The 17,905-nt window shown below is 43.6% G+C and overlaps 1 protein-coding gene across 4 annotated transcripts in view; it reads left to right on the plus strand.

Annotated features, from left to right (window-relative positions):
• CYFIP2 (cytoplasmic FMR1 interacting protein 2) overlaps positions 1-17,905 on the plus strand; it is a 197,798-nt gene that overhangs the window by 92,855 nt on the left and 87,038 nt on the right. For 3 of the 4 annotated variants that reach the window (XM_078653715.1, XM_078653712.1, XM_078653714.1), the window contains 5 exons: positions 1,096-1,187; positions 6,857-6,974; positions 7,951-8,070; positions 11,176-11,301; positions 13,732-13,898. In XM_078653715.1, coding sequence (XP_078509841.1) covers positions 1,096-1,187; positions 6,857-6,974; positions 7,951-8,070; positions 11,176-11,301; positions 13,732-13,898 — 623 coding nt within the window. The remainder of the gene's footprint in view (positions 1-1,095; positions 1,188-6,856; positions 6,975-7,950; positions 8,071-11,175; positions 11,302-13,731; positions 13,899-17,905) is intronic. The other variant, XM_078653713.1, reaches the window with a different exon arrangement.

Raw genomic sequence — 17,905 nt, forward strand, 5'->3', positions numbered from 1 at the left:
ATGTGAATTATTATTATTAAAATTACAAAAGTAACTGAAAATGGAGTAAATCAGGAGGGTAGGAGACATATGGTATTAAAGAAAAGGGAGGTAAAAGAATACAAGGAAGTACAAGGGGGAAAGAAAACTGCGGATGTTGTATACAGAATACGGGGCTAGGGAAAGTAGTAAAAACTAAAAAGGAGTAAAGCTGGAGTGTCCAAGATTGTATGGGTATTTAAAAGAAGTGAAGGGGAGGCGATGGAGTTAAGAGGGGAACCTCCTTTAAAACGGGGGGTTGTGGAGGTGTAATACCCTATAAACAACAACAAATGAATACATTAATTGGTTCAGTCAAAATGGAGGAATCCATTAATAAAGAAAATTGTGTCAAAAAAGGTTAGACAAAAACATTTAATCAGAACCAGTTTCTTAGGTATGTACTTCATCAGAAACACATCCAGTCATTGGACCCAGTTTTCGGAAATTAAGGGCAAATTCAGACAGTTCCCATGTATGCAGAATGAGCTGCATCCTTGTGACAAGGGCCCTTGACTTCCTCCTTAGTGCAGATTTGTTTTGAGGGGCGGTCTCTGTGCGCTTCGGCCCAGGAGGGGGACTCCTTCATTTCATAGTGAGGGAATGCCACTACCTTAGGCAATAACTGTGTCAGAAACGTGGGTATATCACTTCCTTCCTGTTGACGTCTCTCTGCCCTGGAGAAAGCAGTGTCTGAAATGGGAGCTCCTACTTACTACCGGGTGAAGATCGGCATTAGAAGGTATTTCTCTGCACAGATGCAGGCAGTGTCTAAGATGAGTCTCCCTTCTCGTGCCAGGTGAATCTCTGGGCTAGTGGAGCACTGTCCACCCCTGAAAAGTCAGAATGTATGACGTGGGGTCGGGCACCTCAAGCTTGCTGCCAGGTGAAGCGAGACGCTAAGGTGATCACTCTGCTGTGTGTCAGGCTTTATGATTGCGACAGGGTCACATTCTTCTGGCGTGGAGAATTTCATCATTAAGTGGCTTTTCATATCCCAGTATGTCTGAGATAGGGAACCCCTATTTCTCACAGGTGAACTTCAGTGCTGACAGGTGCTTTTCTTCTCTCTTGCAGCAGCTGCAGGTGGTGCCTCTGTTCGGGGATATGCAGATAGAGCTGGCCAGATACATTAAGACCAGTGCTCACTATGAGGAGAACAAGTCCAAGTGAGTGCCTGCCGTAATGTCTCTTGGACTCTCTGGGAGCTCAGGGAGGGCAGTCATTGGATGTCCCACTGTGAGTAGCTGTGTCATGAGTGTAAGGACGAATTTCTGTGCACAAGGCCTTTGTTATGTGTGTGAAGTGCCTGCAGGTGTGACGTGTAAGGCTGTGTATGAGATATGAAGTATGTGTGTGAGATACATGAAATCGAGTGATATAAAGTTGTGTAAGAGACCAGGTGCCATATATAAAGAGCCCAATGGACGGGCATATGCACCCCCTTTCTGCACTCCCAGGGCACTTTGGTATTACAGAAGAGGGCGCAGAAGCTTGCGGGGCTACTTCTGCGATACAGGTAACGTAGATTCCTATGTAGTTCCAGCACAATTCTACGGAGACGTTCCCGCATTTCCATGTGTATGTGGCCCCACGCCAATGATGGAAACACTTTGCTTCTTCGCCCATGCTGCAGAATGGACACAGGTGTACAGATGAAAAGGAGCTGTCATGGGATGCTCTGACTGAGCATCACAAAGAGGTGCTGCAAGGTCAATTGAGCTACCTAACTGCATCCTCTAAAAGGGGGAAAGGGCATCCCATAGTTTCCCTCTCCCCCACAGACATCCTCTTATCCTCACTTATGTCTGTCTTCCTTTCAAAAGCAGGCTGTGTACCACCTGCTCTGTGTAAGACGGATTCAAAGAGTAGTCTTCCTTTCATTAATGTGCTAGGCACAGGTTACTCCATATTGGCTGGAGTGAAGAAAACTAGAGTATCCGTTAAGAGTTTGGTGAGCAGCTTGTCCGTCCATCAGGGTTGTAAAGCACATTACACCCGCCACCCTGCCTGACTACTGCTCGCCAAAGTTAGAGATCACTTCCAGTAGTGTTCTCTGTGCCTTCAGTAGAAACACTGTAACAGCGGTTTCTGTGAAGAGACTAAAAGTATGATGGATAGTCGTTGCGCGTTAGGTGGCGTACACCAAACTATTTTATTTTACATTAAAAAAACTCCCAACCCGGGAGTTTGTTTCCACAAAACAAAAATGACTCCACAACCTAGGTGCTCTCTCTCAGGGTATCCGGGGCATTATTTTTTTCTGTTAGTGACTGCCATGTTTTTGCACATGGTGACGGACACAAAAAATACATTAAACTGTCAGCACTAAATAGGATGGACAGTCTGATGTCCTTATTCGTATGGCACCTGTGCTGGGCCATTGAAGCGAGGTTGCTGACAGCGGAGCCAGTGAGGGCACTGCCGTTGAAAACAATGAAAGTCTGCCCGACTTCGAATACACTAGGTAAACGGAGGATTTGACAGATAGGGTACTCCATCACACGTCTGACCTCTACATGCGGACTATCACACCTGGCCCATGAGAACAACCACACGCAGTAGACCATGAAGGTAAGGGACTGGGCTTAGAGCCTGCAACTCCCTGACTCCATAAACATCTCTTGTAATCTTTGAATGTGCCTCAGTGGAAACCTATGTAAACAGTACTGGGTCAGGCATATCTAAGGGGAAACATCCTTTACAACGCAACTTTTACCACGCAGTGCTTTTACATCGCAACTTTTACAACGCAAACCATTACAACGCATTGTGCTGGGGGGCGCTCTAGGATAGGGAATAGATTTAATTTACTATCCAACACCTTCCCTACTATCCACGGGGACTGGAGTTGGAATAGTAAATTAAACTATTCACTATCCAGCACCCCAAAGCGCTATGCGTTGTAATGGTATGTGTTGTAAAAACTGCGATGTAAAAGCATGCGTGGTAAAAGCATGCGTTGTAATGTCATACATCCGTATCTAAGCATAGCCAAAGGAGGGGGAATAGACGTTTGCCAGTAGTGTATTGTAATATTTAGATAGCGCTTACTGTCCCTATTTGGGGTGATGAAATGCTTGCCTCCATGGCTAGCAGGACTACAGAGTGTATAAAAAGAGAGGGCCAGAAGAAATACAGTGGTTCTCACCTGGAGCGCTAAAGCATTATGTAAGAGTGTCAAAGAAAAGAGAAAGCTGTTTTGCAGGGTATTTGGTAAAAGCAATTTACTTTGTGCCCCAGGAGGCAGAGATACCTGGTGCCTAACAGCGTCTATAAATGGTCCAAAGGCAAAGTCCAAACGATCCATAGAAGGACGAGGTCCAGAGAAAACACAACACACTTGAACACTCATTCCACGCAAGTACAGCTATCCATGTAAGCAGCCCAATAATTGAAACAAAGCTGTGACACACTTCAGCCCTATTGCACGGCAGAGAGTAATACAAGAAAAATATCTTTGACTCACACTTCAACGGATCAACTCAAGTGAAATGCCATGTGATGCACAACATCTGTTTTTTAGGTGCAGGGTTGTTCTTGGCTTGCAGACGCCTTTCTGAGGCATCAGCTTCCTTATGGCTGTGTGCAGGTCTAGTTCAGTTTTCTGAAGATGAGTAATAGAGGTGTCTTGTGTGGCACAGAACTAGTGGGAGGTTGCAGGTGTATGCTTGCTAGCTTGTGTGTCCACAAATTACATGCTTGTAATTCCAAGAGCGTATGTGTTTGTGTAAGTGTATGTGTGTGTGTATGTATAATGTATATGTGTTTGTATCTGTGTTTGTGGGAGCGTGTTTGGGTGTGCACATGTGTCTACCCTTCTGTGTCTGCATGAAAAACAATCTTTGAGTGTATGTGCTCATGACTTTAGATGATGGTTTGTGTGTGTGTGTGTATGTGTGTGTGTGTATATATATATATAAATATATATATATGTATAAACATATTTATATATATATATATTAGTGTGTGTGTAACTGTCACTGCTACGCTCCATTTGTCTTTTGGTGTGTGTATACATATTCGTGCTCGTGTCTGTATATACTTGTATATGTGTGTACATATTCGTGCATCTGTGTGTACACATACCAAGCCTTTGTTCCTGCTTTGAGTTCTTTCTTCTCCACCATTTACTTCCGGTTAAGACATTGCTCAGAGCAGAGACCAGAGGCAGCTTCCACATGGCAGAACTATGTTCCTAGGAATTAGTTTAGGAGGAGGGGGTGGCAGAGAATGGCTGGTTAAAGTGACTTGACTAACTGTTTCGCAAGCACTGTAGAGGGGTGATTATCATGTTGATATGTGAGTGTATGTACAGTCGTTGGATGACGTTTCTTGAGAGGGTATGTATGGCTCATCTAGTAACCGTGTGAGCGCTCTCATTCTCTTTTAATGGCGGAAATGGTTGCCTAGGGCAGAGGTCTCCAATCGGTGGGGTGCGACCGTTATGGGGGCCTTGGAGTCCTGGGAAGGGGGTCCGCATTTCCAGGCCTCACTTCTGTCTGGAATCTAAAACATGTAAAAAGAAAAAGACAACCATCCGGGAAACGTCAATGCTTCAGCCGAAGTTAATTGAGTCTCCTGTGCTGTGAAAGGAAAAGTCAAGGAAGACAGGTAAAACAATCCTTCCTACTTGCCTGAATGAAATACAAATGTGTAAGTTAATCTGCAAATGTAAAGAGTGCTTGGGAGTGGTTCTGGCATTAATTGCTCAAATCACTCCAAAAATTGTGATGGCAAAGATTTGTCTTTTTTTAGTACGAAGAGTTAACAACTGAGCTGTGAAGTGCATGCTTTTAATCGTAATTGCATTTACACAATGCTTAGCACCCCTGAGGAGGTGTTCAAGGAACAGTTATGCAAAAAACAAAAAACATTACATATGGTCTGGTATTAATAAAATCTACATTTTGGAAGCTCCATTTTATCCTAAAACTATTTGCACAGTTTGTAGCAGTCTATGTTATAATATGTGTATGCAAGTATACAATAATGTCTTACACATTCATAGAGCTTTCTGTCACAGGCTGTGACCTCTTAGCACTAAAACTACACAAGTCACTATTCTCCACTGCACCAACCAAATTTAATTATGTGGCTCTCTGGTTACACACATACCTCTGCAGTACAATAACTACTAGAGATTTCCTAAAGTACTACAGTGCATTTCTCACTGAGTAACAACTTTCTAAAATGTATTTTTCTATTTTTCATTTAAGCTACCCATTATTTTATATGTAGCTACCTGATGGAGAATGACCTAAAAAATGAACAAAATATTTTGGGGCTGATTTCTGAGAGACTTGCACCGGCCGAGCGTCACATTTTTTGAACCTTCGACTGCACAAGCTTCTCAATCATATCTATGAGGTGACAAAATGTAACCCTGCGTGGCGTTGCATGGCCTCATAGATATGGAGTAAGACAAAGCAGAGCAAGTCACTGCGTTTTCTTACTCAGTCAAGTAGGGGTTCCATGGGCATTGTGGTGGTTGTTCCCATGCAACGCCCATGGATTTTGATGGTGCCCCAGATTTACGAAACCATGTAAACCTAGGGCAGTGCCTAAACCTTATGCCTCGCCACAGCAGGCTTAAAGAGGAGAAATGTTTTCATTTCTCCTCGTTTTTTCCTCTTTCCACGTGTGCTGCATTCTGTAGCTCACATAGAAAGAGGAAAACTCCTCTTGGAATTGTTTTTCCTGCACAAAATCAATCCTGCCTATATTTGCGCTAGGCAGCAATGTGTGTGCCAACGCAGTGGGAAAGGACAGGAATGCACCATATTTATAAATATGGTGTATTCCTACCCTTTCACATTGGCGTATGACAGTGCAGCAAGAAGACGTGTGACGCTGCCTTACGCCAATTCCTCATAAATGAGGCACTTTGTTTTTAACCATACCTTTGACCACTCCCCCATGGTCAGTGACCTTTGGTTTGATAAACACTGTTTAATATTATTTCCCCTTGGTAAAAATGATTTGCTATTGGAATTGGGGGTGTTTATGGTTGTTGATAGTTTTCAATGATGAGAATTACAGAGTTCTTGAAATTTTTGTCAGGAAGGAGTCCTTACGCATAAATAATTTTGACAGGAGGGTCTTGGCATCAAAAAGTTTGAAGACCTCTGCCCTAGGGTTTGGGTAGAGGGTACATTTAATAAGTGGGGATTTAACTTTATTCAGGAGGGGGGATTTAATGACTGGGAGCACTGTCTGTAGTGGTGTACTAAAGGAAGTGTGATGTTCCAGAAGAAATTGGTCTGCTATGGAGCACGATGACCAACTAACTTATTTTGCTGGCAATATGCGGTCAATGATCCAACTTTTAGCAGCAGCTTCTTGCAAATAATAGTGAAGCAGCAGAGTCATCATTAGATCCCTGCAGCTTTCTAGGGGGTGCGCTGTCTTCACATGGAAAGTTATTTGACCACCATCTTGTCTGCATGAAATCATTGTGGGGTCAAATACACCTCTGTGCACCCTCCTCACCCAATGACTTCATACCTCTCACCAGTGATTCATAGCGCCCTCTGTTCTTGTTATCTGGTTTAACTCTGCCTTTGTAAATAATCATCATTGATACACTTAGCCACCTCTGCATATCTCAAATTGTGCTCCTACCAACAGGTGTTTCCGCACTCTTTAACCTCTTTCCCCAACTTACTGAACTTTGCGTCTGCTACTTCTGCCCCTTCACCTGAAAGATCTCCTGACCACTCTCAATTTGGTATTCTGGCTGCTGTTCCCTTGGACCATCCTCTAGCTTTTAGCAGGTGACTCCCACCCAGTTCCTATGCCTCTCAGCCTCTCTTACAGGTTTTACTTTCCTGCCCAGGTGGACCTGCACCCAGAGCAGCATCAGCCCCCAGTACAACATCTGTGAGCAGATGGTGCAGATCCGAGACGACCACATCCGATTCATCTCAGAGCTAGCTCGCTACAGCAACAGTGAGGTAAGAGTGAACCCTGGAGAAAATTGTGCATGGGGTTGAGGACTATATCAACAGTGATAGAAGTGGCCTGCAAGCACGCAGCAGTGAGAGGAGAGATACTGCCCATGAAAAGATACTGATCTACCTCAAGGAAAGGTGCGAAAGAGAAATCATTGATGGGCTGCTGTAGCAAGAGATAAAGATGGCTCTAAAGAGAAAAAAGAAGGGCTTGAGGTTAAAGAGCTACAGCTCTTGTGAGGTAACCGTGGGACCAAAGGGAAGAGAAGATGGGAAGCAGAGAGACTGGGGAGTAAAAGCAATAAAGAAACAGTGAGGAAAGGGTTGGTACGGATGGCACATGAGTGGTGGGCTGGAAGGAGAGGGTGACAGGATCATTGAGATGGCAGCAGACCCCCTAGAGGAGAAGTCTGTAGCCACACTGAGAGGTCTGTAGCAACAATGAGCTAAGGCTGGATCCAGTGAGTGAAGCTAGCATGAGCAGCAAAGGGGAACGACAGGAAGGTGCTTCAGAAACAGGCAAACATCTTTATTGAACAGGAATTTCCAAGTAAGTGGCTACATTAAGTCAGTGGGAGGAAGGCATATTAAAGTGAGATGACACTAAGAGGGTACTGAAGAGGCAGAGAAGAGAATGGCATTAGGATGCTCATCATATTGTAGGGTGCATGAGGGAGGTGTGCAAGGGCCATAGGAATATAACTATCAAAAGGAATGAATAGAAGGCATGGGAAAGCTAGCCATGGTCCACTTAAAGTAGGCAGAATGACAATGGCAATAAAATGTCAGCGAGCAACAATGCATGGCGTCCCATTAGAGGAAAAGAAAATGTATCCTACTTGGAGTTCCAAGCTGTAAAATATTGTAGCTCTGTGGCCAAAGTATGCCAATCCAAAAGTGTGCCACAATGGAGATGTGTGCTAATTTAATATTAATTGTTGCTCTGTACTTTGGCCTGCCTTATGTCTTTGTTTCACAGGTGGTGACTGGCTCTGGGCTCGACAGCCAAAAGTCAGACGAAGAATATAGGGAGCTCTTTGACCTAGCCTTACGTGGTCTCCAGCTGCTGTCCAAGTGGAGTGCCCATGTCATGGAGGTGGTAAGCAGTGGGAATGTGATGTTGGGGTCAGGAAATCCCACAGTATATTAAGGGCGAGGTTAGTTTGGACTGAAAACTATTCAGTCTAGGTTTTTGTGAGCTTACAGCCAGGAACTAAACATTATTTAAAAATGTTTGGCTCAAAGCATTGGAGGGCATATACAGAACTATACATTTAGATAGGAACATAATAGAAATTTAACATGGCAATGTCATTTGTGTGACTCATTTACAAATGTTTGTGTGGTCAGCAATTACATTTACAACTGTGAAAACGTCGCCCACCGAATCTGGATTTAAGCACTTGTCTGACCCTAAACCTCCCTTGCTGCTTTAGAAGTTGTGCCAATGTGGCACTTTTTCCATTGTATTAAGTTTGGAGTTAGGATGGTTACATGGGGATTCCCAGGGGAGAAGTTAAGGTGTCCATTACTAAACAAGTGAATGATTAAAATGCCATAGCCTTGTTCGCATTCATACATTTTTCCAATTGGTTTCTCACCCAATGTGGGTTCTTAGCCTTACTATGAAAAACAGTATTAGTAAGTAAGTATGCATATTGGGTGGAAATAACAGACAAACACTCCTGTATTTTCAGAGAACGTATTTTTTGCTGGTGTTGGAAAAAAACATATATTAAAGCACATTTTTACCACACCTGTTGGTTGCCTGGTCCCTGGGCAGTATACAGGGGTACTTGTAGCAAAGGGGCAGTGCCTTGAGACCCTCATGGGTTAGTGGCCGCTCTTTATAAACCCCCAATTGGTTGTTTGATGGAGGTGGAGTGTAGAAATCTATCGGTATTACTGGGCTTTAGCATGAATCTCTAAATTTTCGAAATCTCTAAATGTAGTAGGATTCCTACGTTGAACTGATGAACAGACCATAAATCAAGTTACCAATGCCAGAAGCAGATATTGTTCTTTTAGTGATCATTGTTCATTACTTGGGTTTTTATTTAAATACCCATCACTTGCTGCCTTCTTTATGTTCTTAATTTTAAAGGTCAACAGACAGGTGCACACACAAACAATCACACACACACTCGCACACATACAAAATGTCTATAAATATATCACACAGAGTTGTTGAGAGTGAAGTTATGTTTTAGTCACATTTGCACATGCTATGAATTACTTGGAATTTTGCCTCAGGTAACCTATCAGGTCAAGCTATTACAAAGAAAATATTTGTTCTAGTAACGTTTGATCAGAAATTAAGGGCAGAGAGGTGATAGGGGAGGCTAAAAATTGTGCTTTCCATTCAGCTTCCAATAGGATTTTTTGGGGAAAGCAAAAACACTGAGTTGGTCAACAAAATATAACCTGAAGTCAGAGCTCACCTCAACATGCAATCCTTTTGTGGTTTCTTGAGAAACTGTCAGCATTTAAAGAAGATGTCAAATAATAATGAAAAGGAAATATGAATCTAATGCATGTTATTCAGTGACCTGCTTTTAATTTGGACTGCTTCTTTGATTGACTGAGACAAGACTGTCTGAAACCTTTTGATGTGAAGGCCATTTCAGGGCCACAGACCATATGCTGTAAATTTGCTATCTTCATTAATGTCAGCCATACCACAGCCATCCCTTGTACAAAGCAATATCGTAAAGGTGCATAAAAAGGACTTTTGGAGAATTATACATTTTTCAGCAGGGTTGACAGACCTGAGGTGCCATTACATAAATTGTAGGTCATGCTTTTGCAGTTAGAGTGGCTCAAAACCTTTTTCTTTAGGTCTCAAGGTTTCAGTCCAGGGTTAAACAATATAGGTAATCGGCATCGGAAGGCTTGCCATGCCCGGGGCTTACACACTGAATATTCTGCATCTTGCATTAACGTCAGTTGTACTGAACAGGAGGAATAGTCACAGGTCATCTATTCCCTGTGAGTTCTAATCACAGGTCCACTGAGCACGGCAGTAAACTATCATTGTGGTACTCTTCGAAGGTCATTTACTGACCGAATTTAATACAAATCCTCCCAGTTTCCCTCAAAAAACACTTTCCCATATGACACCGCCTTCCACTTTATTGATGACATTGAGATGTGCAGTTGCAGCGGTGACCCAGGATGCCTTCACCCACAGCATGGCCAGCAACCTCAATGATAGCATCACACATGGCATTACCAAACCCAGTCCTTAATGGCATTGATGTGTCCAGTTTTCACATGCCCTGCAGCGATATAAAATCATGTTCTCTCTACGAAGTCACAGTTCTCTGGTGTCTCACATAACAGTCTCACATCCAAATGCTTTGCTTGTTCACATAACTGACATGGCTGGTGGGTTATAGAAGCATACGACAAGCTGTCTTGCATTGTCTTTGGAGCTTTATTGTTTCAAATGTGTGGTGTGTTTGCCTGCTTTTATTCATTTGTCTGTGTTGGTGTCATATGAGCTAAAGTGCAAGCTCAAAACATGACTCAGACCGCAGCATTGTCTGTATACAGTCCCTTCCTAAAACTTTGTAAAAAAATTAAACCATACAGAAAACAGTGAGTGATGAGTGCTAAATTGTTAAAGAACCCTTCTTCAGAATGCATAATGATTGTAATAACATAAAATACTTCTTCTCATTTTAAATTTAATTGAACACTTATAATTTACATTACGCATTCATTGATAAGCTCCATTCTGAATGGGGTTAATTAGATTACTTTCCTAGAACAAGTTGCAAAACGTTTTAATGCAGAAGGTTATTGCAGTTCATAACATAACATTATTGAAGTTAATGGCCAAAATTCAAAATTTAAGCCAGATAACAAATACGGGGATGCACTCAAATGGTACCCTGGAGGAAAACATAATGACCCCTTTAGTAATGCCACATAATCTGTACTCTAATGGCTGATTCTCTTTGGGACAACCAATGGAAGGATGTAGTAATTTTCTACATTTCCCATAGTTCATACTGTCAGCAGGTGGAGGTCCTCTTTGTCATACAGTACTGGTATGAAAATGATGTGGAAGTTTCTGGGCAAACATAATTGTGCCCATTGTCTGCCAGGGATGGAGGGACAGTGTGTGAGGTGTGGTGCTTCCCTTTCCCAGGAGGTATGTCTAATGCCATTGCTGCTCTGTCTATGTTTCTCCCTGCAGTATTCCTGGAAGCTTGTCCACCCCACAGATAAGTTCTGTAACAAGGACTGTCCAGGGACAGCTGAGGAGTATGAGCGGGCCACGCGTTACAACTACACCAGCGAGGAGAAGTTTGCATTTGTGGAGGTTGGTATGTGCTGCCTGGTTTGCCCACGTCAGGATGCTGGCCACTTAAGATGATGTGGACAATGAAAATGACAAGGATTGTACTAAAACACAGTGGCCCCTTTTAGATGAAACAGAAGAAAGTTCACATATAGAAATGCATCCCAATTATAGCATACCCTATAAACAGCCATTATTGTTAGCATTATTTCATAGCTGCAGGTCACATGTTTATTGTGTTGCCCAACGGACATTTATATGCATTACCTCTGGAATTTAATTCCCTGTTTACACACTTAGCTCTGAAGTGTTGGTGTCAGGTGTGAGTTTGGTTTCACACACATGGCATCGGTTTGTATATAACACATTATACACTGAGATAAGCACTCCCCTGGAACATATGAGGTGGGTTTCTCTTGCCTCTCTGGTGTAAGGCACATGTTGTACCACTGCCTCATACATTTAGAGTTCAGATTCCACGCTTAGCTCTGGAGTTAAAGGTGAGGTCAAACTCTAGATTCTGGAGTGCAATGTTTGGGCTGCGCTTTGGGGTCTGAAGTGTGAGGTTGGGTTACACTGCTTATATGGAGTGTAAGGGCTTAACTGCACATCTGCTCCTGGAGTGTAATGGCTAGATTGAATGAGTGAATGAATGAATGAAAACATATATAATGCAACTGGGCTCTTAGCACTGTAAGGTCAGAAGTGTAATGGTGGTTTGCAACCCTACCTCTGTAGTTTGAGGATTTGGTTGTACATTTTGGTTGGAAGCTTTAAGAGATATGTTACATACTTGTATATTTCAAGTGTAAGGCCTAGATTACACTGTAAGGTATGAAGTGTGGCATTCTACCAGAATGTCTAAGTTTTAAATATCATACTATGACAATTTTTTGCCAAATTATTAACTATCAAAATATTTTGAAGGTTTATATATATACAGGAATAAAATACAGTTGCAATTATAATACAAATAGGGAACAATGTGCAATAAGATACATAATGACTTAGTTAGAAGCCCAATGATGAAGTATGCCACGTTTTCAATATGGGTGAGGGCCTTAAATTTACCAGAAACCAACCGGCTTGACTGAACAGATAAGAGACCTTTACAAAATCTGGCTTTTTTGTGTGTATTGATATTGTTGGAGGAGGAAGGTCCAGGCATATTACCTCTCTCACCTTTATTGTATACAGAGTCAGGTTGCACCCATAGCTATCTGGTAAGGGTCAAGTTAGACACATAGCATTGGTACTTACTCTCCTTTCTTAGCTGTTATCTCGCCTGTCATGGTCTGTATTATGTCTTACGTTATTTATCTGACAACTGCTATCCTATTCCCTCTTTGTTGTCTCTACCTTCTCTGCTCTCATGTATTTCTGCCCGCTCTCCCATTCGTGATTGTTTCACTGTTTCTCTGCTGCATGTGCTCTTCACTGTTAGCTCTTTGTTTCCTTGTTGCCTCTTTAATTCTCTGCTTCCTGCCGCCTTCTCTGTTTATCTTGCCCCTTCCCAGTCATCTCTTACTTTCTCGTCTGCCTCTACCTTTCTCTGTTGAATTAACCTTTTTTCCATATCTCTTCTCTGTCTCCTCTTTGCTGTGCCCACTCATCTCCAGTCTATCTTACACTATTGCTGTGTTATACTTTTGTGATATCTCTTCTTTTTTTTAATGGTTGTATAAATGTATACTCGTTCACCTATTCTCTGCTGTCATTTCTTTACTGTTTTTACAAGTGGTCTTTCACATTTTCACAAGCTACTTTGCTGTCGTCTATCCCTCCCATTCTTGACTGTTTTTCTAGTTTTCCTCTCTCTCCACTTCACTGCTTTCCTTTGTTTGCATGTTCCCCTTAGATACTATCACATATTCTCTCTCTTACCTCTCTTTCTCTGCCGTTGCTTCCAATCGCTGATATCTCCCCATTTTCTGACATCTCTCTTCTCTCCCATTCTCTGTTGTTTCTGCCTTTTTCTTCTGCTGCTTCTCCCCTTCCCTTCTTTGACCCCCAGTATTTGTTGTCTCATATCTTCTTATCTGTCTCTTCTCCTCTGATTTCCCACCTCCTTGTGTTGTCTCTCCCTTCTGCGTGTTTTGTATTGTGTTTTGTTTGTGAAGTGCATCTAAAATAACAGTATGTTGAAAACAATTGTTACAGAAGATTGTTATTAAGTTTTTATATGAGTCTTCTCTGGCTTCTCAACATTGGGTGGCCTATAAGCACCTTCTTCATCTTCTGTTCCTACCATAAGCAGTCTTTCAGATTCCACTATCAGCTCTATTATGTATCTAGGTGGCCATCAGGTAGTCTGCACTTCCTGCAAGGTTGGTTTGCAAAGGCCTACTTTGAACATTGTTGTCTGAGTGCATGATGGTCTCTTGACTTTGTCCCTGTGCTATTCATTCTCTGGCGTTCTTCATCATGGGGTACCATTTCTCCATACTCCAGGTTATCGCCATGATCAAAGGCTTGCAGGTGCTCATGGGTCGAATGGAAAGTGTCTTTAACCAGGCCATCAGAAACACCATCTACGCGGCACTGCAGGACTTTGCCCAGGTGACCCTTAGGGAGCCGCTCAGGCAAGCCGTAAGGAAGAAGAAAAATGTTCTGATCAGGTGAGCAGAAATAATGGAAATTGCAGAACGCAGGAGTTCCTGGAATCAGTAGCCAAGCACTTCCTTGGTGTGAATTGTTAATATGGTGTCTGATATCTGGCAATATCTAGAGTCTCTGGAGTTATGAGACATTCCACACCTGGAGGTGAGGAATGGCCCACAGGAGAGGATGACAGCTCCTACTACATATGAGAGAAATCCATCACTGGGTGTTTGGCTGAATTTGGGTGTTAATTATTTTGTTTATAGTAGGTATTTACATGGTGGGGTACTAGACCTAAAGGGCAGCTGAGCCCTTTTAAAGAACACTGGAAATATACCACATGCTGGTTAAATATGCATAATAGAAATTTACAAAAGTGGGCAAATAAAACATAGCTTGATCATCAGCAGAGTAGTCCTACATTCTCAGTAATAGTGAAGAATGGTGGATCTTGCATTCCTGTACCTTATTTGTACAAAATATTCAAATTCTATGATTTTCCATTGTATACAGAGAAAACAAGGGTTTAGTCTCTTGTTTAGATTGTCAGGAGTGGAGGGGCAGCCGCTGGTGGAGGAAAAGATCTTGCCGGTGGGGGTCAGAAGCTCTCAGAGATCACAAACAATGCCTGCTCTGGGAAGAGTTGTTCACTCCTCCTCCTCCAAGAGGGCAAGTAAGTCAGGAAGTAAAAAGGCCTCTGCCACCTTTGATATGCTACCCAAGGCTTCCCCAGACAGGGGAGATGCCACACCCTGCACTGGGTCCCTTTGGCACCAGGACAGGTGGGAAAATTAGCTGTGCAGGAGCGTGTTGCACTGCCAGGCTGGACACACCTCTAGGGTGAACAGCCTGAAGTGAACACGACGTTAGGAATTCCACCATCTTGTGTGTGGTGGAATTAGAAATTCCGGTACAAGTTGATGCCCTCTCCCCAAAGGAGGTGGTCACCTAGGGGGTGTAGTGACCCCAGGGGTAAGTATCCCATTCGCTACTATCCCTCACTCCCCTAATTTGAGTATTTAGGGGACCCCCTGATACCAGGACTTCAGATTTCGATGGACAGAGAGAAGAGGTGGACAAAGAAGAGTGCTGTCACAAGAACAGAGGAGCAACGACTGACCCTGCCTGCTGCCCCGACAATCTTGTAAGAAACAGACTTGTCCTGCCACAGTGCAGACTTCAAGAAACCTGGAGGGCTGCCAGGGCTTCGCCGTTCACCAAAGAAACTCCCTTGAAGTAGAGGAGCAATTCCTGCGCAGGCACCAAACAAGCAAGGTCCGGTTCACAGTCCTGCTGCTTACCGGTACTATCGACACTGCAGATGCCCAGGAAAAGTTTGACGTGCTCCCACAGGTCAGATCCGTCCTCCCTCCAGGAGTGGGGATGCCAGGATCAACCAGAGCAGCCCAAGGTACCATACCTCTTGCAGCCACCAGGGCTTGTTGTGTCCAGTCTGGACACCAAAGTCTTGGAAGACCACCCGGCATGTTGAGGGATTTCAGGGACAGTGAGACCCACATTGGCAGTGGCCCAGCTGTCCTGTTTGCCCCTCTTCTGCAAAAATCAGACAAAGAGAGAGAGTCTCTGACCGCTGCCACCAACACCTCAAATTACCTCTGCACCAGCGCCCCACAGCCCCAGTACAAGAGGGTTAACAGTGCCAAAGACTGAGCCGACTCAAGGGTTTGCCTGGGTGTGACTTTCCGTTGCCACCTGCAGACTTTTTCATGCTGACCCCCTCCAACCACGAGTGTCTCCTGTACGTGACCCAATGCCAAAAGACACCACTGGACTTGAGCCCCACAGCCCAAATAGAAGTGGACCAAAAGTGTCCTTACAAGCCGAGCATCTCAAGGTTTGAGCCCCTCCCCCCCGTGGGTTCACCTGAAATGGCCTCCTTGTCCCTGTTTGCAGCCTTTTTCTAACTGGACCAATCTCCATTGAAGTGAATGGGGAACCCAATGCTGTAAAGCAACTCTGCATTCGGCCGCACCAGTGCCACTTGAAGTGGCCTGTTGGTGCTGCCTTGGACCTTGCCCCATACTCACCTTAAGCCCAAACAACATTCCCGTAACTCACTTTTAAGAATGCAGTACATGAATTTCCCTCATAGCACAACACTACTGCTGCCTAAAATTGCACTGTCAACTTTTGAAAACTGTAAAAATTAATATCTTTAAAAATAGTTCTGATGATCTTGGCATCTAAATTCATATAAAACATTGTGTTTATTTTTATTAATTCGTGTTGGATTTCTTTATTGAGTGTGTATCTCACTTACTGCCTTTGTGTGTACAATAAATGCTTAGCACTACACTCTGATATGCCTAACTGCTCGCCCAAACTACCACAAAAGAGAGCATTTGGGGTGTCATTTGTGACTCTGTAAACCAGTTGGGGTTTGCCTGGACGCTTTACACAGTGTACCTTTGGTCCACTGTATAAAGACCCAGCTCCCTACGTATGGTACTCATGTTTGGGGGGGGGGGGGGGTTAGAATTGTTCATTTGAATGTATTGATGGCTATGTTTTTTTTTTTTTAGAAAAGAGCAGAAACATGAGAGAACTTTGCCAAATATGCCCATGTAGATGTAGAGGATGTTCTGTAGGACTTGATGATCCTTGGTGTTAAAGACATTTTGATGTGTAAGGCCTGGTCGGAGACCAGCTGACTTGCATTGGAAGTGTGCTGGATAGGTCTGAGGGATATTGGCGGGAGCAGTGTGTGAAGATATGTGCATAGGACAGAAGGGCACAAGACAGAGCTAAAATGTTGTTGAGTGACACTTTCATGGAAAACCGAGAAAAGTGCATTAAACAGGACAGGATGACAAGGTGGATGGCGTTTGAATGGGACAGTTTGGATGGCACTGGCTGAGGCAGAGTGTGATTATGTGTAAAAAGGTTGAAGGCATCAACTAGGAAATGATGGAGTATTACAATGACCTCTATGGAAGGCACTGTAGTGGATGTTATTGAGGGCAGAGGGCTTGGCACAGTAATGCAGAGATTCACATTATTTGGATAGCACTAAAAGCAGCAATTCCAACTTAAGGAGGACAAAATGTTCCTTTAACCAGGTTATAGTGCCTAGAAATTAAATGTTTCAGAAAAGGGGGTGGTGATGAACAGAGTGCCTGAATTAAGCAGACCACTCTTACCCAGTCCAAAGATCAGGGCTTGTTCCATCACCGTTTTTTAGCTCACTGCACCATCCCAGCTCAGAACTTGGCTACATGCAAATTAGTCTGTTCCTGTCCCAGTGCATGATGGGAACAGGGCAAACCAAACTACCAAGCCAATTCTTATACTGGGAAGGAAACAAGCTACCGGGGACCGGTTTCTGGCATTTCAGCCTCGTCGGCCTGGCTTGCTTGAATCCTGATGGTGCAATTAGCAAGGGACTCACATCTGAGTATGCCCTTCCGCGCTTATGGTGGACAAAATGATTCAGAAAAGGGGGTGGTGATGAACAGAGTGCCTGAATTAAGCAGACCACTCTTACCCAGTCCAAAGATCAGGGCTTGATCCATCACCGTTTTTTAGCTCACTGCACCATCCCAGCTCAGAACTTGGCTATATGCAAATTAGTCTGTTCCTGTCCCAGTGCATGATGGGAACAGGGCAAACCAAACTACCAAGCCAATTCTTATACTGGGAAGGAAACAAGCTACCGGGGACCGGTTTCTGGCATTTCAGCCTCGTCGGCCCGGCTTGCTTGAATCCTGATGGTGCAATGAGCAAGGGACTCACATCTGAGTATACCCTTCCATGCTTATGGTGGACAAAATGATTCAGAAAAGGGGGTGGTGATGAACAGAGTGCCTGAATTAAGCAGACCACTCTTACCCAGTCCAAAGATCAGGGCTTGATCCATCACCGTTTTTTAGCTCACTGCACCATCCCAGCTCAGAACTTGGCTATATGCAAATTAGTCTGTTCCTGTCCCAGTGCATGATGGGAACAGGGCAAACCAAACTACCAAGCCAATTCTTATACTGGGAAGGAAACAAGCTACCGGGGA

This window comes from Lissotriton helveticus, chromosome 7 (genome assembly GCF_964261635.1).
Source record: "Lissotriton helveticus chromosome 7, aLisHel1.1, whole genome shotgun sequence".
Lineage (NCBI taxonomy): Eukaryota > Metazoa > Chordata > Amphibia > Caudata > Salamandridae > Lissotriton > Lissotriton helveticus.